The sequence below is a fragment of the Danio rerio genome, chromosome 4 (genome assembly GCF_049306965.1).
Source record: "Danio rerio strain Tuebingen ecotype United States chromosome 4, GRCz12tu, whole genome shotgun sequence".
Classification (NCBI taxonomy): Eukaryota; Metazoa; Chordata; class Actinopteri; order Cypriniformes; family Danionidae; genus Danio; species Danio rerio.
Window position 1 is genome coordinate 50,832,215 of NC_133179.1, and position 25,760 is coordinate 50,857,974.

At 40.8% G+C, this 25,760-nt stretch overlaps 3 protein-coding genes and 4 non-coding genes across 7 annotated transcripts; all 7 read right to left on the bottom strand.

Annotated features, from left to right (window-relative positions):
* Positions 1–3,011: 3,011 nt before the first annotated feature.
* trnai-uau (transfer RNA isoleucine (anticodon UAU)) lies at positions 3,012–3,084 on the bottom strand. The gene has a single exon. It is a non-coding gene; the product is annotated as a tRNA-Ile (tRNA).
* A 1,995-nt stretch (positions 3,085–5,079) lies between these two features.
* On the bottom strand, positions 5,080–5,152 carry trnam-cau (transfer RNA methionine (anticodon CAU)). The gene has a single exon. It is a non-coding gene; the product is annotated as a tRNA-Met (tRNA).
* A 781-nt stretch (positions 5,153–5,933) lies between these two features.
* On the bottom strand, positions 5,934–6,006 carry trnam-cau (transfer RNA methionine (anticodon CAU)). Its single transcript has one exon. It is a non-coding gene; the product is annotated as a tRNA-Met (tRNA).
* A 781-nt stretch (positions 6,007–6,787) lies between these two features.
* On the bottom strand, positions 6,788–6,860 carry trnam-cau (transfer RNA methionine (anticodon CAU)). The gene has a single exon. It is a non-coding gene; the product is annotated as a tRNA-Met (tRNA).
* Positions 6,861–9,225: 2,365 nt separating this feature from the next.
* LOC141381647 (uncharacterized) lies at positions 9,226–13,136 on the bottom strand. The gene is made up of 2 exons (XM_073947457.1): positions 11,889–13,136; positions 9,226–11,807 (listed from the first exon to the last, which is right to left on the bottom strand). The coding sequence occupies exons 1-2, from the start codon at positions 12,334–12,336 to the stop codon at positions 9,439–9,441; spliced, it is 2,817 nt and encodes a 938-aa protein (XP_073803558.1). The 5' UTR covers positions 12,337–13,136; the 3' UTR covers positions 9,226–9,438.
* Positions 13,137–17,070: 3,934 nt separating this feature from the next.
* Positions 17,071–18,943, bottom strand: LOC110439523 (uncharacterized). Its single transcript, XM_021475613.3, has 2 exons — positions 18,513–18,943; positions 17,071–18,327 (listed from the first exon to the last, which is right to left on the bottom strand). The coding sequence occupies exons 1-2, from the start codon at positions 18,930–18,932 to the stop codon at positions 17,110–17,112; spliced, it is 1,638 nt and encodes a 545-aa protein (XP_021331288.2). The 5' UTR covers positions 18,933–18,943; the 3' UTR covers positions 17,071–17,109.
* Positions 18,944–19,075: 132 nt separating this feature from the next.
* LOC137491453 (uncharacterized) lies at positions 19,076–24,823 on the bottom strand. The gene is made up of 7 exons (XM_068220649.2): positions 24,732–24,823; positions 24,485–24,640; positions 21,550–21,681; positions 21,108–21,185; positions 20,114–20,604; positions 19,610–19,937; positions 19,076–19,492 (listed from the first exon to the last, which is right to left on the bottom strand). Exons 2-7 carry the CDS (start codon positions 24,566–24,568, stop codon positions 19,076–19,078), a joined length of 1,530 nt encoding a protein of 509 aa, XP_068076750.2. The 5' UTR covers positions 24,569–24,640; positions 24,732–24,823.
* Between the last annotated feature and the right edge of the window lie 937 nt (positions 24,824–25,760).

Consider the following 25,760-nt stretch of genomic DNA (forward strand, 5'->3'; position numbering starts at 1 on the left):
AAGCTGTTTTCATCCTAAATCTCAATTGTAATTTTGGTTCGATAATGAATTTAAAATGTTGAAATTTAGTTTGAACTATTCATGGGGATTATAATTTTGTATTAGTGAATTTCTAATTCCAATCACAAGTGTTTTCACAAGTGTTGATCTTTGATCTTATTATACAGAGGGATTTTTAATTAGAGCATAACTTTATGGGTGTGAATTTTCTTTTAATCAGATTTTTGTTTTTTTTATGTTGGAGTTTTAAAATTTTATTTACATTTTTATTATTGTGATTCTTATTCTAATTTTGGTGGGGAAGAAGAAAACAAATTACCTTTATTGATAAAGTATATAAGAATGGAAAATTTTAATTATGGGATAATTGGAAGTTAATAAGAGTATTGGGAGTAATAAGCCTGAATATAGCAAGTATAATCCTTATTAAAAGAAGATATCGGAGTGACTTCAAGAGGGAAGAGACTGCACCACCGAAGAGGAGAACCAAGAGTGTGAAAATTATAAACTGAATCCAGAAAAGTTAAAGAAATTGAGTTAAAAGGGGTTTTGGGCATTATCTAACATAATGAATAAGCACTATGATGTTAATGATTATTTTGAATGAGAGGGAAAACCAAGATTTAGGAAAACGCCTGTTGTAATGACAATTGGAATTTTTTGTGGGGATTTGATTATCTGTTTTTGTCTGCTCCAGAGAGGAGCAGAAAAGGGGAATTGTTGGAGAAAAATAATTTATTTTCATTACTTTTGTGTTTTTTATTAGGAAAATGTTTAGACTAACAACAGATTAATCAATCTTTTCTATTGTATTATAAAACATCTTGACCAGACAAACTTCCTCTTTTTTACTGTGCTGCATAGTTTTTAGAAGAACTGCTGACAAGTGGAAACAGCAGAATAAGAATAAATTTAGGTTTGTTCCAGAAGTCTAGACATGTCACAAGTTGTCATGATGCTTGATCAAAAGTACTGTCTTAGAATGACATGTAGTGGAATGTCCTGGGATGCCGTTGATTTTTAAGGCAATGGGATTCGCAGGACTTTTCGTCAAATCCTCGCACAACGTTAATTCATGACATTTGACAGATCCACGCCGAACGTCAAGCGACAACGTGATAGGAATGGGAGCATCTTAACATCATTGCTTCAGACTCAGGAAATGTTCTTGGAACTTCACACAGCCAGGCCTCCAGAGGAGCTGTAGCTTTTTTTGCCCCGGGGAAGCATGATCCACACGGAAGGGAATAAGAAATGCTGCCCAGTCATCTAAGCGCTTCCAAGTGCCAAAAGGTAGCACTTTGCCCCATCTGAGGCTCAAACTCACAACCTGCAGATTATGAGACTGACGCGCTGCCTACGGCGCCAACGAGGCAGACTGATGGACATGGGCAAACTGTGAAATACCAGCTTCCATGTCACGGTGCTTCGGTGTGGATACTAGGAGACAGCCCGGGATAAGCAGAGATGTCAGGATGACCAAGCGGTCTAAGGTGCTGCGTACAGGTCGCAGTCTCCCCTGGAGGCGTGGGTTCAAATCTCACTTTCGACAAACCTAATCTTTGGCTATGAGTTCAGGCTAAAGTCTTTAACTCTCTGCCACCTTGTCAGAGTGATACAGTAACACTGACAAAGCACCGCTTCAATCTCTTTGCGCCAAAGTTTATGCAGCCTAGCAGTGTCCCTGGCAGCCTTAATGGGCTCTTTAGACTGTAGGTTTTAAGGCGTTTGCGATCAAGGTATTGTCCACAAAAACTCGGAAAAGCATGTGAACAAAACAATTGACGAGGGCTTTAATGCAAGTGAACCAAAAGGGGATCAAAAGTACTGTCTTGGAATGCCATGTAGTGGAATGTCCTGGGATGCCGTTAATATCTAAGGCAATGGGATTCGCAGGACTTTTCGTCAAATCCTCGTACAACGTTAATTTATGACATTTGACAGATCCACGCCGAACGTCAAGCGACAACGTGATAGGAAAGGGAGCATCTTACCATCATTGCTTCAGACTCAGGAAATGTTCTTGGAACTTCACACCGCTAGGCCTCCAGAGGAGCTGTAGCTTTTTTTGCCCCGGGGAAGCATGATCCACACGGAAGGGAATAAAAAATGCTGCCCAGTCATCTAAGCGATTCCAAGTGCCAAAAAGTAGCACCTTGCCCCGTGTGAGGCTCGAATTCACGACCTTCAGATTATGAGACTGACGCGCTGCCTAATGCGACAACGAGGCAGAGTATTGGACCTGGGCAAACTGTGAAAGACCAGCTTTCATGTCACGGTGCTTCGGTGTGGATGCTAGAAGACAGCTCAGATTGAGCAGGGATGTCAGGATGGCCGAGCAGTCTAAGGCGCTGCGTTCAGGTCGCAGTCTCCCCTGGAAGCGTGGGTTTGAATCCCACTTCTGACAAACCTAATCTTTAGCTACGCGTTCAGGCTAAAGTCTTTAACTCTCTGCCACCTTGTCAGAGTGATACAGTAACACTGACAAAGCACCGCATCAATCTCTTTGTGCCAAAGTTTATGCAGCCTAGCAGTGTCCCTGGCAGCCTTAATGGGCTCTTTAGACTGTAGGTTTTAGGGCGTTTGCGATCAAGGTATTGTCCACAAAAACTCGGGAAAACATGTAAACAAAACAATGGACGAGGCCTTTAATGCAAGTGAACCAAAAGGGGATCAAAAGTACTGTCTTGGAATGCCATGTAGTAGAATGTCCTGGGATGCCGTTGATTTTTAAGGCAATGGGATTCGCAGGACTTTTCGTCAAATCCTCGCACAACGTTAATTCATGACATTTGACAGGTCCACGCCGAACGTCAAGCGACAACGTGATAGGAATGGGAGCATCTTACCATCATTGCTTCAGACTCAGGAAATGTTCTTGGAACTTCACACCGCCAGGCCTCCAGAGGAGCTGTAGCTTTTTAGCCCCGGGGAAGCATGATCCACACGGAAGGGAATAAAAAATGCTGCCCAGTCATCTAAGCGCTTCCAAGTGCCAAAAGGTAACACCTTGCCCCGTGTGAGGCTCGAACTCACGACCTTCAGATTATAAGACTGACGCGCTGCCTACTGCGCCAATGAGGCAGACTGATGGACTTAGGCAAACTGTGAAACACCAGCTTCCATGTCACGGTGCTTCGGTGTGGATGCTAGAAGACAGCTCATGTTGAGCAGCGAATTCAGGATGGCCAAGCAGTCTAAGGCGCTGCATTCAGGTCGCAGTCTCCCCTGGAGGCGTGGGTTTGAATCCCACTTCTGACAAACCTAATCTTTAGCTAAGCGTTCAGGCTAAAGTCTTTAACTCTCTGCCACCTTGTCAGAGTGATACAGTAACTCTGACAAAGCACCGCATCAATCTCTTTGCGCCAAAGTTTATGCACCCTAGCAGTGTCCCTGGCAGACTTAATGGGCTCTTTAGACTGTAGGTTTTAAGGCGTTTGCGATCAAGGTATTGTCCACAAAAACTCGGAAAAGCATGCGAACAAAACAATGGACGAGGGCTTTAATGCAAGTGAACCAAAAGGGGATCAAAAGTACTGTCTCAGAATGCCATGTAGTGGAATGTCCTGGGATGCCGTTGATTTTTAAAGGGCCATGAAACCCCCTCGTTTCAGCAGGGTGTTTTCACACCTCTACTTTGGAAAAAGTCAGAAAAGTGGGTGTGTCCAGCTCTGTTTAGGGGGGAGTGTCGGAGGAACTAAAGTGGGATGGTGTGGGAGTGTCTATTTGTGCACGCGCGAGTTTCAGAGTCAAAATACACACCCACACAGACAGGAGAAAAAGTGATGGTGTTTAACCTACATGGACATCTGTAGTCGAATTATTTGACAAATTATTAAATGTTGGACTTTAACTGCAGTTTGGCTCTTTCATTCAGGGAATTCATTCATGCCACTCGCGACAAACGAGATATTTGATTCGAGGAACTGCTGCAAGCGTGTATTTTTCATGCAATGTTTGATACCGCACGGCGAATGAGAGAAAAAAAACCTCTGCATTTCCCGGAAACTTAGATGCACACGGCAGGTAGTGTCAGAAAGCCGCGTGTGTTATTCCGGTCACAAAATGCGGTGCTAACATTTCTGCACTCAGTGCAATAGTTAACTTAATTCGATACGAACAAACTGAATAAACAAAGAGCACTGGTCGCTCACTTACCAAATCTGTAGAGACAGAACAATCACCAGCAACTAGAGCCGCGTCTTTATGAAGAGAAGAGTACAAGCAAATCCAGATTTCAGCGTTTGCAGGTGAGAACAGCTCTAAGGTAAACAACAATCCTCCTTAGACACGTAAGTTATTGTTGTCGCGCGTCGCCTGTTAATCCACACGTGATCCAGATAAGCTCTCACAGAGAGAAAATGAAAACGAAACTTAACAGCAGCAAACTATAAAAGCAACACGTCACGCTTGTTTTGCCAACACAACGTGGCGTCTTTGTGGTGTAAACACGGTGACAATAATGAATATTAATGAAGTTGCACAATAGAGCGCGCTGATTGGTTTGACCCAAGCCTTACTCATGCATTAATGCATCACACTATAAGACGTAATAAGACTCACTCAGGCACAGACGCCCAGTCTGCACGCTGGAATACACGCTATTATGTCATGGCCGTGACGCAGCTTCAAAAATTAGTTTCAAACAGGAAGTACAAATTTGCTTGAAATAACGCAAAAACAACCAATTTACTCTTTTTAGTGAAATATAGGTGTCCTAATAGTGTTTTTAGCAGTGTGGGACACATATACGACTGTCAACAGCTCAAAAAATGTGTTTTGGTGTTTCGTGACCCTTTAAGGCAATGGTATTCGCAGGACTTTTCGTCAGATCCTCGCACAACGTTAATTCATGACATTTGACAGATCCACGCCGAACGTCAAGCGACAACGTGATAGAAAAGGGAGCATCTTACCATCATTGCTTCAGACTTAGGAAATGTTCTTGGAACTTCACACCGCCAGGCCTCCAGAGGAGCTGTAGCTTTTTTTGCCACGGGGAAGCATGATCCACACGGAGGGGAATAAAAAATGCTGCCCAGTCATCTAAGCGCTTCCAAGTGCAAAAAGGTAGCACCTTGCCCCATGTGAGGTTCGATCTCACGACCTTCAGATTATGAGACTGACGCGCTGCCTACTGCGCCAATGAGGCAGACTGTTGAACCTGGGCAAACTGTGAAAGACCAGCTTCCATGTCACGGTGCTGCGCTGTGGCTCCTATGAGACAGCTTGGGCCAGGCAAGCATGTCAGGATGGCCGAGCGGTCTAAGGTGCTGCATTCAGGTTGCAGTCCCCCCTTGAAGTGTGGGTTTGAATTACACTTCTCACAAACTTAATCTTTGGCAACACGTTCAGGCTCAAGTCTTTAACTCTCTGGCACCATGGCCGAGTGATACAGTAACACTGACAAAGCACCGCATCAATCTCTTTGCGCCAAAGTTTATGCAGCCTAGCAGTGTCCCTGGCAGCCTTAATGGGCTCTTTAGACTGTAGGTTTTAATGCGTTTGCGATCAAGGTATTGTCCACAAAAACTCGGAAAAGCATGTAAACAAAACAATGGACGAAGGCTTTAATGCAAGTGAACCAAAAGGGGATCAAAAGTACTGTCTTGGAATGCCATGTAGTAGAATGTCCTGGGATGCCGTTGATTTTTAAGGCAATGGGATTCGCAGGACTTTTCGTCAAATCCTCGCACAACGTTAATTCATGACATTTGACAGATCCACGCCGAACGTCAAGCGACAACGTGATAGGAATGGGAGCATCTTACCATCATTGCTTCAGACTCAGGAAATGTTCTTGGAACTTCACACCGCCAGGCCTCCAGAGGAGCTGTAGCTTTTTAGCCCCGGGGAAGCATGATCCACACGGAAGGGAATAAAAAATGCTGCCCAGTCATCTAAGCGCTCCCAAGTGCCAAAAGGTAGCACCTTGCCCCGTGTGAGGCTCAAACTCACGACCTTCAGATTATGAGACTGACACACTGCCTACTGCGCCAACGAGGCAGACTGATGGACCTGGGCAAACTGTGAAACACCAGCTTCCATGTCACGGTGCTTCGGTGTGGATACTAGGAGACAGCTCGGGATAAGTAGGGATGTCAGGATGGCCAAGCGGTCTAAGGCGCTGCGTTGAGGTTGCAATTTCCCCTGGAGGCGTGGGTTCGAATGCCACTTCCAACAAACCTAATCTTTGGCTATGCGTTCAGGCTAAAGTCTTTAACTCTCTGCCACCTTGTCAGAGTGATACAGTAACACTGACAAAGCACCGCATCAATCTCTTTGCGCCAAAGTTTATGCAGCCTAGCAGTGTCCCTGGCAGCCTTAATGGGCTCTTTAGACTGTAGGTTTTAAGGCGTTTGCGATCAAGGTATTGTCCACAAAAACTCGGAAAAGCATGTGAACAAAACAATGGACGAGGGCTTTAATGCAAGTGAACCAAAAGGGGATCAAAAGTACTGTCTTAGAATGACATGTAGTGGAATGTCCTGGGATGCCGTTGATTTTTAAGGCAATGGGATTCGCAGGACTTTTCGTCAAATCCTCGCACAACGTTAATTCATGACATTTGACAGATCCACGCCGAACGTCAAGCTACAACGTGATAGGAATGGGAGCATCTTACCATCATTGCTTCAGACTCAGGAAATGTTCTTGGAACTTCACACCGCCAGGCCTCCAGAGGAGCTGTAGCTTTTTAGCCCCGGGGAAGCATGATCCACACGGAAGGGAATAAAAAATGCTGCCCAGTCATCTAAGCGCTCCCAAGTGCCAAAAGGTAGCACCTTGCCCCGTGTGAGGCTCAAACTCACGACCTTCAGATTATGAGACTGACACACTGCCTACTGCGCCAACGAGGCAGACTGATGGACCTGGGCAAACTGTGAAACACCAGCTTCCATGTCACGGTGCTTCGGTGTGGATACTAGGAGACAGCTCGGGATAAGTAGGGATGTCAGGATGGCCAAGCGGTCTAAGGCGCTGCGTTGAGGTTGCAATTTCCCCTGGAGGCGTGGGTTCGAATGCCACTTCCAACAAACCTAATCTTTGGCTATGCGTTCAGGCTAAAGTCTTTAACTCTCTGCCACCTTGTCAGAGTGATACAGTAACACTGACAAAGCACCGCATCAATCTCTTTGCGCCAAAGTTTATGCACCCTAGCAGTGTCCCTGGCAGCCTTAATGGGCTCTTTAGACTGTAGGTTTTAAGGCGTTTGCGATCAAGGTATTGTCCACAAAAACTCGGAAAAGCATGTGAACAAAACAATGGACGAGGGCTTTAATGCAAGTGAACCAAAAGGGGATCAAAAGTACTGTCTTAGAATGACATGTAGTGGAATGTCCTGGGATGCCGTTGATTTTTAAGGCAATGGGATTCGCAGGACTTTTCGTCAAATCCTCGCACAACGTTAATTCATGACATTTGACAGATCCACGCCGAACGTCAAGCGACAACGTGATAGGAATGGGAGCATCTTACCATCATTGCTTTAGACTCAGGAAATGTTCTTGGAACTTCACACTGCCAGGCCTCCAGAGGAGCTGTAGCTTTTTAGCCCCGGGGAAGCATGATCCACACGGAAGGGAATAAAAAATGCTGCCCAGTCATCTAAGCACTTCCAAGTGCAAAAAGGTAACACCTTGCCCCGTGTGAGGCTCGAACTCACGACCTTCAGATTATGAGACTGACGCAAAAACAGAATCAAACAAGGCAATTGAAGAACTATTATGGTTATAAACTGTATAAACTATAGACATACACATAAATAATAAACAGTTAAATAAAATGTTAACAAAATAAATTATTTTTATAAAATGTGAAATAAAATAGAAACCAACAAGTGAAATAGTATAAATTGAAGAACTATTATGGTAGTAAACTTTATACACTCTGTACACACACATATATATAATTAATACATTAAATAAAATGTTAACAAAATAAATACACTATTTAAATAAATTGCGCAATAAAATAGAAACCAACAACAAGTGAAATAGAATAAACTGTAGAACTATTATGGTTAATTACTATATAAATACACACACATATATAAATAATAAATAAGTTAAATAAAATGTTAACAAAATAAATGATTAAAAAGTAAAATGTGCAAAAAAACAACAAGTGAAATAGAATAAATTGAATTATTATGGTTATAAACTGTAAACACTATACACACACACACACACACACACACATAAATAATATAAAAGTTAAATAAAATGTCAGCAAAATAAATACACTATTTAAAGAAAATGTGAAATAAAAATATAAACTAACAGCAAGTGAAATTGAATGAACTGAAGAACTATTACACTATATACATACCAGAGGTGGGACCAAGTCATTGTTTGGCAAGTCACAAGTAAGTCTCAATTCATTGCCCTCAAGTCCCGAGTCAAGTCCCGAGTCAAGACAGGCAAGTCCCGAGTCAAGTCCCAAGTCAAAGGCAACAAGTCTCAAGTCAAGTCCAAAGTCCTATAGTTTGATTTTCGAGTCTTTTCGAGTCTTTTTAACAGAAAAATAAAATTTAAACAGATTATGTATGGCTGTAAGATCTGTATTTATTAAACAAACCTTTTTTTTTAATGAAAGAACATTGCTTAGATATATAAAGATACAAATGTAATTTTCTGAAAAAGTGCTAAACAGTGCTGTGTCTCGTCTACACAGCCTATTGCACAAGAACGAGTTCCACCAAAAAAAGAGTCCATTTTGCCTCACATCACACAGAAATTGCAGGTCTACTGCTGTCTAGTTCAGTAAGTTTAGTTGTGCTATGTTATGTCTTCAGTGATCAACTTGTGATTAACTAAAACTACATAAACAACCTCAATGAGGCAGCAGTAGACCAACAACTCCTGTATGCTGCAAAGTAAAATTGAGTGAAATTGGTATTTTGTCAATTGAATCTCGTGTGTGCTAAAGAGATGGAGATGCAAATCTGTCTAGCAGCAATGTAAAATGGTAGCACATATTCTAAATACAGTAGGCTACTTCATACAAACAATAACGTTGTTTTCTTCACATAACGTTGAAGAACTTTGCTCACTACCTTGTGTGATGCTCGTGCACCGATTTCCTCTGTGGACAAAACTGCTTGCGAGCTCTCAAATATACGCTGCTCACGCGCAAATTTTCTCTCGCTCTCAAATATGCACTGCTCACGCACACATTTTCCTGCGCGCTCTCAGAAATTATATATAGAATTTGTGTCTTACATTTACATTTTACATTTAGTCATTTAGCAGACGCTTTTATCCAAAGCGACTTACAAATGAGGACAAGGAAGCAATTTACACAACTAAGAGCAACAATGAATAAGTACTAAAGGCAAGTTTCAGGTCTGTAAAGTCTAAGAAGGGAAGTGTTAGTAGTTTTTTTTTTTTTTTTTTTTTGTACAGTTAGTGTGATATTCAAAGAGGCAATTGCAGATTAGGAAGTGAAGTGGAGACTAAATAGTTGAGTTTTTAGTCGTTTCTTGAAAATAGCGAGTGACTCTGCTGTTCTGATGCAGTTAGGGAGTTCATTCCACCAACTGGGCAGATTGAGCGTGAGCGTTCGCGAAAGTGATTTTTTCCCTCTTTGGGATGGAACCACGAGGCGACGTTCATTCACAGAACGCAAGTTTCTGGAGGGCACATAGATCTGCAGAAGTGAGTGCAGATAAGAAGGTGCTAGGCCAGAAGTCACTTTGTAGGCAAACATCAGAGTTTTGAATTTGATGCGAGCAGCAACTGGCAGCCAGTGCAAACGGACTAGCAGCGGAGTGACATGTGCTCGTTTAGGTTCATTGAAGACAACTCGTGCTGCTGCATTCTGGAGCAGTTGAAGAGGCTTGATAGAGTTAGCTGGAAGCCCAGCTAGTAGAGAGTTGCAGTAATCCAGTTTGGAGAGAACAAGAGCTTGAACAAGGAGTTGAGCTGCATGTTCAGATAAGAAGGGTCGGATCTTTCTGATGTTATAGAGTGCAAATCTGCACGATCGAGCAGTTCTAGAAATGTGGTCAGAGAAGTTTAGTTGGTCATCAATCGTTACTCCAAGGCTTTTCACCATTTTGGATGCAGTAATGGTTGCCCCATCCATCTGGATTGAAAAGTTATGGTGTAGAGTCGGGTTGGCAGAAACTACAAGCATTTCCGTTTTTGCGAGGTTCAGCTGAAGATGATGATCTTTCATCCAGTGTGAAATATCCAACAGGCAGGCTGAGATACGAGCTGGAACCGAGGGATCATCAGGATGAAAAGAGAGGTATAGCTGGGTATCATCAGCATAGCAGTGGTAGGAGAATCCATGTCTCTGGATGACTGGTCCTAGAGATGATGTGTAGATGGAGAAGAGAAGTGGCCCAAGAACAGAGCCTTGAGGTACCCCAGTGTTTAGATGCTGTAGGTTGGACACCTCTCCCCTCCAAGACACCCTGAATGACCTGTCAGAGAGGTAAGATCTGAACCATTGTAGAACAGTGCCCGCAACGCCCAGTGACTCAAGCGTAGATAGCAGGATCTGGTGGTTGACAGTGTCAAAAGCAGCTGACAAGTCCAGCAAAATGAGGACTGATGATTTAGAGTCTGCTTTAGCCAGTCTGAGATCCTCCACGACCGAGAGCAGGGCAGTCTCAGTTGAGTGGCCTTTCTTAAAGCCGGATTGCTTGTTGTCCATGAGATTGTTTTGAGTAAGAAAGTCCAGGACTTGATTGAACACTACTTTCTCCAGAATCTTGGCCATGAATGGAAGCAGGGATACTGGTCTGTAGTTTTCAAGTAGCGTATGGTCCAGGTTGGGTTTCTTTAGCAGTGGGGTTACCCTAGCCTGCTTAAATGTAGTGGGGAATAAACCAGAGTCAAGAGATGTGTTAATTATGTGAGTCAGTGTTGGTATGACTGCAGGAGAGATGGCTTGCAAGAGATGAGAGGGAATGGGATCGAGTGGACAGGTGGTTGCATGGCTAGATAGCACAAGTTTGGACACCTCAGACTCAGAGAGCTGAGAAAAAGAGGTGAGTGTGTGTGGTGTTGGTGTTGTATCTTGCGTGTTTGTTGTAGGTGCAGCAAATTGAGCACTGATTTTTGCAGTTTTGGTGCAGAAGAATGTAGCAAAGTCATCAGTAGTAAGTGTGGAGGATGTGGGTGGAGGAGGAGGATAGAGGAGGGAGGAAAATGTTTTAAGAAGTAGGCGAGGATTAGTGGCATTGTTGATTTTCAGACGGTAATACGTCTGCTTTGCAGAAGTAACCTCAGCTGAGAAAGAGGACAGAAGAGTTTGGTATGTTAAGAGATGTGCAGGATTTTTAGTTTTCCGCCAAATTCTCTCCGCAGCCCGGAGTTTTGAGCGATGCTCACGGAGAGCATCCGAGAGCCAGGGTGCAGGAGGACTGGCACGGGCTGGCCTGGATGCAAGAGGACATAATCGGTCTAGACATGATGCTAGTGTGGAGCAGAGTGTATTAGTGGCACTGTTCGAATCAAGTGCAGTGAGTTTGCGAGATGGAGGAAGAGAGTCTGAAACAATGGTGGATAGTCTATTGGGTGAGAGAGATCGAAGGTTTCTGCGAAAGGTAACCAGTGTTGGAGTGTGTGGCGGCTCAGGAGTAATGTGGATGTTGAGAGACAGAAGGAAATGATCAGATATTTGTAGTGGAGTTACTATTGTTTGATCAGTGAAGCAGTGTCGTGTGTAAATAAGGTCTAGCTGATTACCTGATTTGTGGGTAGCAGAAGTAGGTGCTCTTTTTAGGTCAAAAGAGGCAAGCAAAGTCTGAAAGTCTGCAGCTTGCGGTTTGTCAACGTAAATGTTGAAGTCACCTAGCACCAATAAGGGAGTGGCAAAATTAGAAAAAGATGAGAGAAGAACATCCAGTTCATCTAGGAAGTGACCTAATTTACCTGGTGGGCGGTAGATGACAACCACGTTTATGTAGAAGGGGTGGATAATGGTGACTGCATGGAATTCAAAGGAGCTGATTGTTGGCAGGGACGGTATCAGAGTAAATTTCCATTCTTTGGAAATTAGTAGTCCAGTCCCACCCCCTCTCCCTGTCTGACGAGGAGTGTGGGAAAAAGAGAAATTAGCAGAAAGAGTAGCATGTGTAGCAGTGTCCTCCGGCCTCAACCAGGTCTCAGTTAGAGCCATGAGATTATAGTCAGAATATGTAGCTATGGAGGTAATAAAATCAGCCTTGTTAACAGCTGATTGACAATTCCAGAGGCCCACGGAGAGAGAGAGTTGTGAAATAGTAGATACATGTATTGAACGAAGGTTGTGAGGATTACGCCTGCAGCGTACCTCCCGTGTTTTGCGAGTGTTAGTAACAACAGGAATTAGAAAACACATAGTAAAAGTGCACTGACAACAAAAAATAAGTGTAAAGTAAAACAATAAAGTAAAGTACTCAAGTGCTTTGTCGGTGTCTTTGCTCGGTGGAGTCGCGCAGGTAGAGTCGATGGTCTTTACCCTCGTCGGTCTTCACACGAGGCGGTCTTCACACGAGGCTGCCGCGGTGAACTAGTTGTTTATATAACCCCAAAGCACTAGCTGATTGAATTCAGCTGGACACGCCTCGAGAGTCAAAACAAGGGCCGAAACTGAGGCGGACGACGCGAAACCGCGTCTGCGTTCGCTACACAAGCTCTTATAGTAACCAAGGAAACAGTGGCTAAACAACTTCTAGTATTATACACAACTGAAAGCAAGTTTAAATGTCCTACAACTTTACACAAACAGCTGGAAACAAGTCCTCAAACCATACACAACAACTGAAACAAATCTTAAATGTACTTACAGGCTGCTGGTCTAGATGCTGCTAAAGTGCTTCTCCTGCCGACTAATGCTAGCGAGCTCACTATATAGTGGTTACCTGGCGTTTGGACACGCCTCCCGAGTCAAAACAAGGGCCGAAACTGAGGCGGACGACGCGAAACCGCGTCTGCGTTCGCTACACAAGCTCTTATAGTAACCAAGGAAACAGTGGCTAAACAACTTCTAGCATTATACACAACTGAAAGCAAGTTTAAATGTCCTACAACTTTACACAAACAGCTGGAAACAAGTCCTCAAACCATACACAACAACTGAAACAAATCTTAAATGTACTTACAGGCTGCTGGTCTAGATGCTGCTAAAGTGCTTCTCCTGCCGACTAATGCTAGCGTGCTCACTATATAGTGGTTACCTGGCGTTTGGACACGCCTCCCGAGTCAAAAAAAGGGCCGAAACTGAGGCGGACGACGCGAAACCGCGTCTGCGTTCGCTACACAAGCTCTTATAGTAACCAAGGAAACAGTGGCTAAACAACTTCTAGTATTATACACAACTGAAAGCAAGTTTAAATGTCCTACAACTTTACACAAACAGCTGGAAACAAGTCCTCAAACCATACACAACAACTGAAACAAATCTTAAATGTACTTACAGGCTGCTGGTCTAGATGCTGCTAAAGTGCTTCTCCTGCCGACTAATGCTAGCGAGCTCACTATATAGTGGTTACCTGGCGTTTGGACACGCCTCCCGAGTCAAAACAAGGGCCGAAACTGAGGCGGACGACGCGAAACCGCGTCTGCGTTCGCTACACAAGCTCTTATAGTAACCAAGGAAACAGTGGCTAAACAACTTCTAGTATTATACACAACTGAAAGCAAGTTTAAATGTCCTACAACTTTACACAAACAGCTGGAAACAAGTCCTCAAACCATACACAACAACTGAAACAAATCTTAAATGTACTTACAGGCTGCTGGTCTAGATGCTGCTAAAGTGCTTCTCCTGCTACCTCTTCCTTTTGTGCTTTTTGATATGATTTATATTGAGGCACTATTTATTAACAATAACCAGAATACTAAAATAGACTTACATATTAATTTTTTTATCTAATAAACCATAACATTTTGGCTGTATGTTTTATGATGAGATATTTCCAGTTTTAAACACTTAAAGACACAGAGAATAGAGGTTGGATGTAAAGAATGCATTTTGTTTTACAAACATTTATTAAACATCCAAAAGGTTCACCATACTAATCAAATAAAAACATTTAAACAAAAATATAACTAACGCAAGCAGAAATGTAACTGTGATAAAAATAAGGAAAAACATGATTAGGTATTATAGCCTACTGTACTATTCACTCTTTAAATAAATCTCACTATCAATCCCATTTTATCATGGCAACTAAAATAAAGTGAACTAGTCTCTGCTGTCTTCCACATTATTGATGAGATTGTGGAGGACATTTTCCATGTCATCCTCTTCATTTTGAGGAAAAGCTGTTCCACAGGTTCCCTGAACACATCTATTGGCATGGACAGTGTTTTGAACAGTACTATAGTAAAGTACTTTAATTGTTCTGTTGGGGTCATATTATAGTTGCTATGGTAACACAAGTGTAATATAAACAAATGACCCAGTGCTGTAGTTTTTTTACAGTATTGGGTATATTATACTACAATTCACCACACTTTACTGTAGTAAAACTACACTCTGTATTTCATTTTATCAGTTCACTATTCTTAATACTACAGTATGCTGAAGCATTCATTAACAACTTGTAAATAATACTAGGCTTAAACATAGGCAGTATACCTAACTCTCAAAAACACTAGTATTTATTATAGAATTTACCTTAACCACATAGTTTTTCGTGTATTGTTACTAAATAGTTTAGCAATATATAAACCATATCAACATTCTGGAATAATCAATTTATCAGGAGGATCTCTGGAGAGCAAAAGCAGAAAGTTTTGAGGCGCCAGTGTGGACAAAAGTCAAGCAAACGCAGAGAGACTGAATACGCACACGAAAGACCAGCCAATCAGATTGAAGTACCTGCCCACAGGTGAAAGTAATGTCAGAGCCAATCAGATTTTTCTTTCTTTTCATAAAGAACGGGGTTCGAATCCCACTTAGGCACCTGTAAACTATAATTTTAGACCATTTTGTCAAAAATCACTACTGAAAAAAACAGCTTGAATCAGCCTAGGCTGGTTGGCTGGTTTTAGCTGGTCGACCAGGCTGGTTTTAGAGGGGTGTTGGCCATTTCCAGGCTGGTTTCCAGCCATTTCCAGCCTGGTCTTAACTGGTCAGACTGGGAGATGACCAGCTAAAACCAGCTTGACCAGCGTAGCCAGGCTGGGAGCCCAGCCAAAACCAGCTATGTCCAGCTTAAACCAGGCTGGTCAAGCTGGTTTTAGCTGGATTTTGCTGGTCAGTTTCAGTTTAGAAATGACCAAAACCTCTCTAAAACCAGCCTGGTCAACCAGCTAAAACCAGCCAACCAGCCTAGGCTGGTTTAAGCTGGGTTTTTCTGCAGGGATTTGTAATGTTTAACAATTTATTATAGCCACGAAGTATCTAAAACTTGTTTTCATGTTTGAATAGCCAATAAATGTGCTAAATAAATTAAAATAGAAATACCCACAGTGAAACAGTTATATACATTTAAATATTAGTTTAAATTCATTCATAGTGGTTTTAAATATCTTTTAATATGTAAAGTAGAGAAGTTCACATTCAACAAACTGAATAAAACAAGTCTTCGTTTTCAGTTTATTTAAAAACAATTACAAATGGAGTAATTCAACTCACAATTACATGATCTCATTGAGTGATGGAATAATAAAGGTAAAACTTTAATTGAATGATCAGTCAAGTGTTTCCAAATGAAATCTGTTAAAATAAGAGTCCTACAAAACAGGAACAAAGACACTCATGAAACAAAATGTGATTGTTAATTGTATTTTTTATTAGATGGTTGGTTTTAAGTACTTAAAAAATAGTAGATAATCCTTAAATATAGAGGGGAAATACAGAAAAACAAACAAACAGATATTCAACAATATATATGCATTACATTACAATCTCGCAATAAAAAATTTAATTAAAAATCATATAGAGGACTAAAATATTGCTAAGAGGCATAACATCAACAATAATAAAAATACCTTTAAGGTTTTAAATACTAAATAAAATTAATAGTATTAATCTAAAATATGAAAAAGGTAACACTTTACAATAAGGTTGTATTAATTAATTAAGTTTATGCATGTACTAATGTGAACAAACAATGCAGTGCAGTACAGTTACAGTTCATTACAGTATTCATTATTTTATGCTTTAATTAATGGAAATAAAATTATTGGTTAATTCTTGTTAAATCACAGTGCATTAACATTAATGTTAACAAGCATAACTTTAAATTGTAATAATGCAATAGTAAATGTTAAACTATAATTAATAAAGGTTTAGAAGTATAGTTCATTATTAGTTCATGTTAGTACATAGATTAACTAAGGAAACCTTATTGCAAAATGTCACCAGAAAATAACAAAAAACTTTTTTTTTTAACAGTTTTAAGAGCTTTAAAAATAAATTATATATCTAGTTATTATGGCATGTAATCAATGTTACTACTAATTAAATAGTTAGAAAATACTGTCAGAGGATGGGCAAAACACAAAGATAAAACATAATATGCGCATTGACACAAACGACCAAGTGCAAAAACATAAATTACAGCCATGTTCATTCATAATTATATGATATAAATCACGAGAGGGTAAATTTGGTTTAAAAAAACTGAAGTTCATTGACTTATACACAACAGTAAAACAATGCTTTTGCACAACAGTAACACATTGCGAGTAGTAAAGTCTCTTACCTTTGAAAGATGTTGTAAATCCGCTGAATAAAACAAAAGGAGCAGATCGCGGACGTGTTAATTTCACTCTCCGAGTCAGAATGAAAATGGCATCTTCAAATTTCCCGCTGGTGCAAAAACACGGAAGTGCGCCACAAAGCGCTAGTGGTCGAAAGTATGCGTGCATGCTCTCTGTCACACATGCACACACACGCAGAGATAGAGCTTTCTGTGTGTCAACATACTTTTTATCTTTGGGCTTTTTATAGAAAGTAGCAAGTCTTTACAAGTCAATAGGCGCAAGTCCAAGTGAAAGTCTGAATCATTTATGTTCAAGTCCAAGTCGAGTTGCAAGTCTTTTTATATTTTGTCGAGTCGAGTCTGAAGTCATCAAATTCATGACTCGAGTCTGACTCGAGTCCAAGTCACATGACTTGAGTCCACACCTCTGATACATACACAAACAAACAAACACATTATTTTGGATTGGTCCTTTTCATTTCCTCTAGCCACTCTTCTTTAGTCAAAGTTTCAGTCTGTGGGCAGTACACCCTGCCCCTGAGTTGGCTATGGCCTGTGGCATTTGTTTTGAACTGCCCACACTTTTTACAAGTGTTCGCTTGAACAGTTCTCCGGTACGGTCTTTTGGGAATGGCTCCAGATGTGGACGGTGATGCAGCAGGCTGTGAGCTGGTACTGGACATTGTTGGCTGAAGGGGTGGCTGTCTGAGTGGCATCCCCTGCACCATTGGGATACCCTGGGCCATCTGCACTCCTTGCATCATCGGGATACCCTGGGCCATAGGGATTCCCTGGACCATTGGCACAGCCTGGAACATTGGTACACCCTGAAACATCGGCATACCCTGGTACCCTGGTGTAGCTGGGATGTATATGTTGGGTACCATCTGCAGCGATGCTCCAGGTGCTGGTGGTGTAAATATGACCTGGGTCTGTACTGGTGCTTTGGGTCTAAGTGGGGGTCGTCCAACATATGTCTGCCTCTGCCTTGCCTGACCTGCTGTGCTCTCTGGCAACACATACTGGTGCTGCTCTCCTGGTTGGTCTGGCTCTGTCCGAAGACTTTTGGCAACTGGGAGAGGTTCCTGGGCTTCTGGGAGGGGTTGAGGCAACTGAATACCCTGAACCAGCACAGACAGCTCCTGCTTCTTCTGTCTGTTATTAAACCACTGAATCAGGGTATTCTGGTTTACCTCAACCAGCTGCATGGATGTACCTCCCATTACCAAGCTGTTGCCCAGTACGAGTTGCCTAATCCTGCGGTAGTCTTGCAGGATCAGAGACCATCTTGAAAGAGTTCCCTTGCCTTTTCGCTTGGGACTAGGGTGGATGGTACAAAGCCTAATAAAGATGGTCTCCACAAGACGGCAACAGTCAGGCCACTGAGCAGGAGCACTGCTTGCACCCAGCACACATCTGGTAGTGCTCTCCACGCCAGGGGTGTGAGTGGGCTTCTTGGGTGTTTTAAATCGCCCACTCAGCAGTCGCTTCTGGTGTCGAGCTGCATACACCACCCGCTTCTTGTCTTGGTCATGCAGGCTTTGCCAAAGACCAATAATCTCGTTGGCCTCCTGGCTGGTGAGGCTAAGGCTTTTGTGGGTCCGGAGCTCAACCAGATATTCAGCCAGCCTGTCCACATGCTGGAAGGCCGGAATATTTTGGTAGTCAACAGCCTAATGAAAGCACAACAAAAAAAAAAAAAATAGCACATTAAATTGTTCAATGCATAATTCCATAATTGATTCTGTTATCATGTTGAAGCTGCACTACGGAAATAAACCTGATGCGTGTTTGACTTTACACTTTATTTTTTAAATTATTCTAGATCATTGTAAAGACAGAAATTAGTGGGACTTACAGTCTCTTCATCACCATCATCATCGTCGTCATCATAATTATCTTCGTCATCATCTTCCGTAGCCTCTTCTGGCTCTAAGGGCACAGGTGAAATTGGTTCTTCAGGCTGCACAGGTGGGTCAGGGACCAGTGCAGGGCATGTGGAGACTGGCAAAGAAGCGACACTGCTGGTGACTGCAGTGGAGGAACCCGATCTCAATGTGGAGGAGGATGGTGACAGAGCAGCCTCCGGATCAACAATAGAGTGATCCTCACTGATGTCACAGAAGCCCTCATCTTCTTCTCGCTCATCCACATTGAGATCCTCAATGAGCTCAGCAGTCTGCTCACAGTCTGGGTTCATGTTCTGCAGTGCCTGACCAGTCTGCTGGAACAGATACTGCACTCCAATGAGCTCACCTGAAAAAAATAAATGAAACATAAATAAACAAATTTTAAGAGCCATGTTTGATTGGGTGTTGAAGTAGCAAGTAGTTTTAAAAGATCAACGTCAAGGAAGAAACAAACAAAAACATACATTTTAATCAGAGATCCAAAACATAATAAATATTCTGTACAAAATATCTATTGAAATGCTTGGCGTAGCAAAGAAACATCAGCCGCATCCCATTCAAAAATGCACGCAGAGATCCGTGACATGAAGATGGGATACAGTTGATGAGCATCAGTTGTACATCCCACGGCAATCCTGCGCATAAAGTGCCAGATGTCCAATTTCACAGTCAACTCCGGCCATCCTCTGAACCTGGCTTTGAGTTTGGTCTCACCCACATCAGTGCAGCACCCACAGTCCACATAAAAAACAGCAGGTGGATCCACACCAGCCTCCTGGTATCTTCTCACCAGCCCATCCACCATCCTGTCCAGTCCTGCTCCTTCCTGGGCAGTGAGCACACTTATCAGCACCTGACCAAACTCATTGCCAACAGAGGTGAGCCAGAGTCCTGTTCCTCTTGCTGTCCCAGCCAGCTTTTTTGTGATCTAGATTAGACAAGAGAAGAACCATGGTGTATCGTCAGATCAAGCAGACTACACAAAGGGTTTTTACCAATGCTGGAGTATAATAAAGAAATTATAAATTGCTGAATATCCACTAACCTTTTTAGTTGAATCCATCTTCAAGATGGACCCATGGGTCGATGTTATCCTGGCATGGATTTCATTCAACCTTGTCAAGATGTCCTGGCTGTAGACAGTGAGGAGCCACTTGCAGCTTGGCACAACTGTAGGTGCTGGGGGCTCCTGGTAGGTGATCGGCAACACCCCAGGTCCACTGAGGAAATCCACACACTGAGTGGTGTAGCGGGCCAGACGCTGGAGCCACTCTTCACTGTGGTTTTCCTTCAGTTGTTTGATGACCCTTGTGGGGCTGGTGCCTAGTCCACGCTCACGCAGTAGGCGAATGACTCTTATATCACAGGCGTACCTTAGGAACAGAAGAATATTAATATAAATAAATAAATAAATAAATATATATATATATATATATATATATATATATATATATATATATATATATATATATCATTTGTAAAGTATTTTCATATATCTGTGATGATAGGTTAACAACTGCACGAGGAATAAAGGTGTTCAATTACTCACTTCTGTGTGAGAATGACCCGAAACTCTGAGCGATGGCCAAGATCCAGCTGCTGCAAGACAGTCTGATTCCAGGACACATGCGAGGCTTTGCACTTGGTACAGATGAGGGTTTCTGTAACCATGTTGTACATCCTGTCGATGTCCAGAACCTGCCGTGCCCTTTTGTGCAGACCTCCACCTGTCAGCTGATGCTGTCCACATGCAGGATTAGGGCACAGGACTTTGACCCTCCACAGCTTGTATGGCATCCACAGCAAAAGTGAATGACAGAAAAATCTGTCTGGAGCTGGAGCCTGATTGTATGTAAGTGCAGGCTGTGGAGGGTAATACCAGAGCTGGAGGTTGTCTCGAAGCTCTGGCTTTCCTTTGGACCCCATTTTAAAAAGCCTGCTGGCAATCCACTTGTGGTCCTCTGGTGGCAAGGTTTCAGCCCAAAGGCGCGGAAGTGGAACAGCTGATGGAGCTTGCAACAATGACCCAGAAGGTGCAGTCTGTGAAGGAAAATAGATAAAACCTTTAGTCTGGTAATGTAAATGCACCTTACATATTTGAGTGAGTACCCTCACATGATATCATGATTATAATCTAAATACCTTTGATTTTAAGTGATTGTTTTTAAATACCTTATTATGTTTTTCAATTCCAAAAATCATTAATAGAATTTCACCAATAAACATTTTCTTTAAAGAAGCAAAAGTATTTTCCAATACAGTTATTTTTCTTTTTCCTTTCTACTTCTTTTCCATCCATTTTCTTTTCTTTTACTACTGTGAACATAAAATATCAACAGCAGAAGGAGTAATTTTTGTGATTCTTTGCTTTATTTTTTCCTCTCTTTATTTTGTTAACATTTATACATATATCAAGCTTAGTTAATTAACATCAAGTCAATTTAATTGGCTGGTCTTAAAACCACTTTGTGTGAATTCAGCTGGGGCAGCAAATATGCAAACCAAATTACCTTTTTTTGGACAGAAAATATGAAATTACTTACTGAGACAATGCCGGACGGCTCTGTGGAACTGGTCACTGCCGTAGTGGATGTGAGGACGGGGGCAGAAACTTGAAGGTCCTGTGTCATTACAAACAAGCAGTATAACAAAGTGCATTTTGTAAATATATATCTATAAGTAACATTAACTAATCAGAATTTTTTGCAACCATTACTTTATTTGAACATTAATGTATAAAATACATTGGAAATGAATGATTGCTGCTAAACTGTAAAATTTTGTCACAGCGCTTCTATGCAGAACAAAAAGTTTAAAGAATGGTGCTTATTTTTAATATATATGTTTTTATGCACTAAAAGAATACTACAGAGATGTTTTATTGAGATTTAATGTGACTGTACTTAATAAAAATACGAATTTACGTAAAACAAATGCTTATACCAAATTCTCTCAGAAAGCTATGTGGATTATGACAATACTTACAGCCGTGCTTGGTGTAGAAGCACTACACACTGCTGAACTGGGCTGAACGTCAACCTGTGATGGTCTTCTAGCCACACTAAGATTTGGCTTTGCTGCAGCAATGTGGGATCCGGAAAATCTTGGTTTGGTGAACTCAAAAAGGGCAAGACAAAAAGCATTTCAGTAAAAACACTGTGTTCACAATGGCAAAATGTACACTACTGTTCAAAGGTTTGCGATCTGCTTAATGTATTTTTTTTATGTTTTAATTATGTTTATCAAGGCTACATTTATTTGATCAAATATTTAGTAAAAACTGGAATAATGTGAAATAATAATATAGGCAAATTAAATAAATAAAGAATAATTTATTCAAACAATTCATATCAAATAAAAGCGATTTAATTTATGAGCAAATCAAACACAATAGAATTCTTGCAAAATATGAGTAATATTAAGCTTTTATATTTTAACAATAATAATTTTTTGAACATTAGTGTATATCACATTAAATTTCAAGCAATTAGAAACTATCTTTCTATATGTCAGTTGTACAATCAGTTTGATTTCTCTACAGTGTTTCGAGTTCAAGCTGTTTTTTACTACCACCCTCTGCTACTTTTACAGGTAGAAATAAGATATAAGTTAGAATAGATTTAATTAGACAACTGGTTCATTGCAAATAAATGTGACACATTAGGCTTTGATTAAAATTATAGTTTTCTGGATCAAGGAGCAATATGCAAACAAATATTTTTTTTTACTACCAAAGGAATAAAGTATTTACGGAACCCCGGAAGGGACGTAGTGGGGGAGAAAAAAAATGGGTGGGTGAAAAAAAAATAATGGGTGAAAGAAAAAAAATGGGTGGGAGGAAAATATATATTTCTAAGTTTTTTGCGTTCTCTCGCAAAGTTTTGCGTTCCCTCGCAAAGATGTTTTGCGTTCCCTCGCAAAGATGTTTTGCGTTGTCTCGCAAAGATGTTTTGCGTTCCCTCGCAAAGATGTTTTGCGTTCCCTCGCAAAGTTGTTTTGCGTTCTCTCGCAAAACTGTTTCTCCACAAACACTTCCTGTTCACTGCACTCACGTAAACCCTCCCGTTTTTGCCGAAATTCTCCCGTATTTTACCATTCTATCCCACTTTCTTTACATTACTGTGCGTATGCTACCTATGAACCAGTGAATGCATGTATAAGCGCTGACTGACAGACGCGCTTCGTACAATAAACTGATCCCAGATCAGCGTCTGTACACGCCATTTACAGAGGAGCGGGTGTATGTTTAAACAGACAAATACACTGAATAATATGAAACATCTCCGTCCTGCATGTTTTATTTTAAACCGCTTATTTTCTCTTAAATGAGCACAAACAGTTTCTAAAGTAATGGACTGCTTTCATTATAGATCTGTGCATTCTTACAGAGACACCTCTGTTATCAAACTAAACAAAACATGAGATTCATTTGCTTCGCACTTGTTTGATAACAGAAGTGTCCCTTTAAATGGCGCGTACAGACGCTGATCTGGGATCAGTTTATTGTACGAAGCGCGTCTGTCAGTCAGCGCTTAAACATGCATTCACTGGTTCAGAGGTTGCAAAGTGAAAGGCGACAATCAGCGCACAGTAATGTAAAGAAAGTGGGATAGAATGGTAAAATATGGGAGAAATTCAGCAAAAACGGGAGGGTTAACGTGAGTGCAGTGAACAGGAAGTGTTTGTGGAGAAACAGTTTTGCGAGGGAACGCAAAACATCTTTGCGAGGGAACGCAAAACAACTTTGCGAGGGAACGCAAAACATCTTTGCGAGATAACGCAAAACATCTTTGCGAGGGAACGCAAAACTTTGCGAGAGAACGCAAAAACTTAGAATTATATATTTTCCTCCCACCCATTTTTTTTCTTTCACCCATTATTTTTTTTTTACCCAGCCAATTTTTTTCTCCCCCACTACGTCGCTTCCGGGGTTCCGTAAGTATTGCATTATGTTATATACAGTATTATTGTACTATTATTACATCATGCATTTCAACAAAAACATACATTGTATATCACAACATCACACTATGTGTTATATACAGTTGAAGTCTGATTTATTAGCCCGCTTTTTAATTTTTTTCCACCAATTTCTGTTTAATGGAGAGAAGATTTGTTCAGCACATTTTTTTAAACATCAAAGTTTTAATAACTCATTCCTAAGAACTGTTTTATTTTATCTTTGCCCTGATGACAGTAAATAATATTTGACTAGATATTCTTCAAGAACTTTTATACCACTTAAAGTGACATTTGAAGGTTTAACTAGGTAAATTAGGTTAAATAGGCAGGTTAGGGTAATTAGGCAAGTTATTGTATAACGATGGTTTGTTTTGTAGACTATGCCAAAAAAAAAAAAAAAAAAAAGCTTAAAGAGGCTCATAATATTGACCTTGAAAAATGTATTCGAAATAAAACAAATAAGACTTTCTCCCAGAAGAAAAAATATTATCATACCTGTGGTAGCAAAAAAAAAATATATATATATATATTTTTAAATAAGTACTTTTTCAAGATAATACCTCAGACTCGTTGTTTAGAAAAAGTACAAATTTTAGCTTACACTTAAAATCAAAACAAAGTATTTACTATTAGTGTTTATTATGTATCATTATCTGAAGACAAGAGGTTAAAATGTAGCTTTAAAAACTGTGACCCTGACCATGACCTGACCATGTAATTTAATCCAATCACAGAAACTCAAACCGACCAATCAGCAAGTGTCTGCTACCCCCCCCCCCCCCCAACCCCCCCGCTGTACAAGAGGTGTGAAAAGAAGCAGGTCTCTAGCAACACCTCAACTTTTTTATTGCTTTTTGTTCTTTTCTCTCCTATGTTTGAACTTTGAACTGAACTTTGAACACCTTGAACACTTGAAACACTGAAATTGTCATTTCTTTTGATTTTTAAAAAAATGTACCATTGACAATTGCGGTGAAATCTTTGATGCCACTGATGGAGTAGACGGGGGCTGGGGCTGGGCCTCAAGTTGTCTCGTCTCCATCACCTCTTGAGCAGGTACAGTAGGGGCAGGTTGTTGCACCGTTTGTGCTGGAGCAGCAGAAGCAGTACTCTGCTGAAAATAAATCACAAAAATACATATAATCATGAAAAAGGAAAGGCATTCTAGTAAATAAAAATAAACACATATTGACTCAAAAATGTACCTTTTGAGTGTGAAAACCACATGTGCATTTCAGCACACCTCCAAGCAAAGTCCTCTGCCCACGAGATTGCAATGGGCATTTCTCAATCTGAAAAAATCATGAAAGATATATTAAATAATTTTACACAATACAAAAAACTTTTATAACTAAATAAGAATTTTTACTCAATGACTCCCTTAATAAAGCACACAATAGCTCTGTAAATTAATTTACCACTGTTTCTAGAATGTGTTTAATATTTGTCTAATATGTAATCGTACAGTTTGTATCTCCAAAAACGAAAAGAAGAATAAAAGGAACTGGACAGGAACATTTCAGGCCTTAAAACCACATGCTGTATACTGTACTCATAATCCCTTCCCCCACCTTTTCAGATCTCTCTCATAAACGGTCAAACTTACTAAATTATTCGACGTAAATCTCAAAATACATGCAATTTAAAACACTTTAATATTTAAAAACAAGTATGACATGTTTTACACAGATACTGTACTGAATGTACTGAAGCCTAACAAGTTAACGTTACTCTGTTAAGCAAATTTGAGCAAACGTTATATCATGTAAACGAAATACACACCCTTTGATAAATCTCATGCCACTTTTTTTGTTGAGGAGCTGGCCTGTTGCCCTCATTTGATGGCCAAACTCCTGTGCTGGCAAACTTTTTCAGACGTGAAATCCAGTCAGCGTCTGACATAGTTTTATGAGATTTTTCAGACATTTTTCTCCTATAAATTAAACGGTTTTGAATTAAAGTATCCAAATTTGAAATACAAGACACTAAAACATTAATTCGTGCAATTGTGTAGTTTTTCATACCTTTTTTAAGAAATCACTATCGGAAAAAATCCTTTACTGCAAGCAAAACGATGCTGTGCTCTGTCGAATGATGCTGTTCGTTGAATATCACTGATGGTCAATGAACTTTTTTTTTACCTCTGACCCGCCTCCAGAGGACCGTGTCATTCCTTCGTGTACCTTCGGCTCAGTTCAGAAAATTGATTGACATCTGACTAACCTGTTTCACTG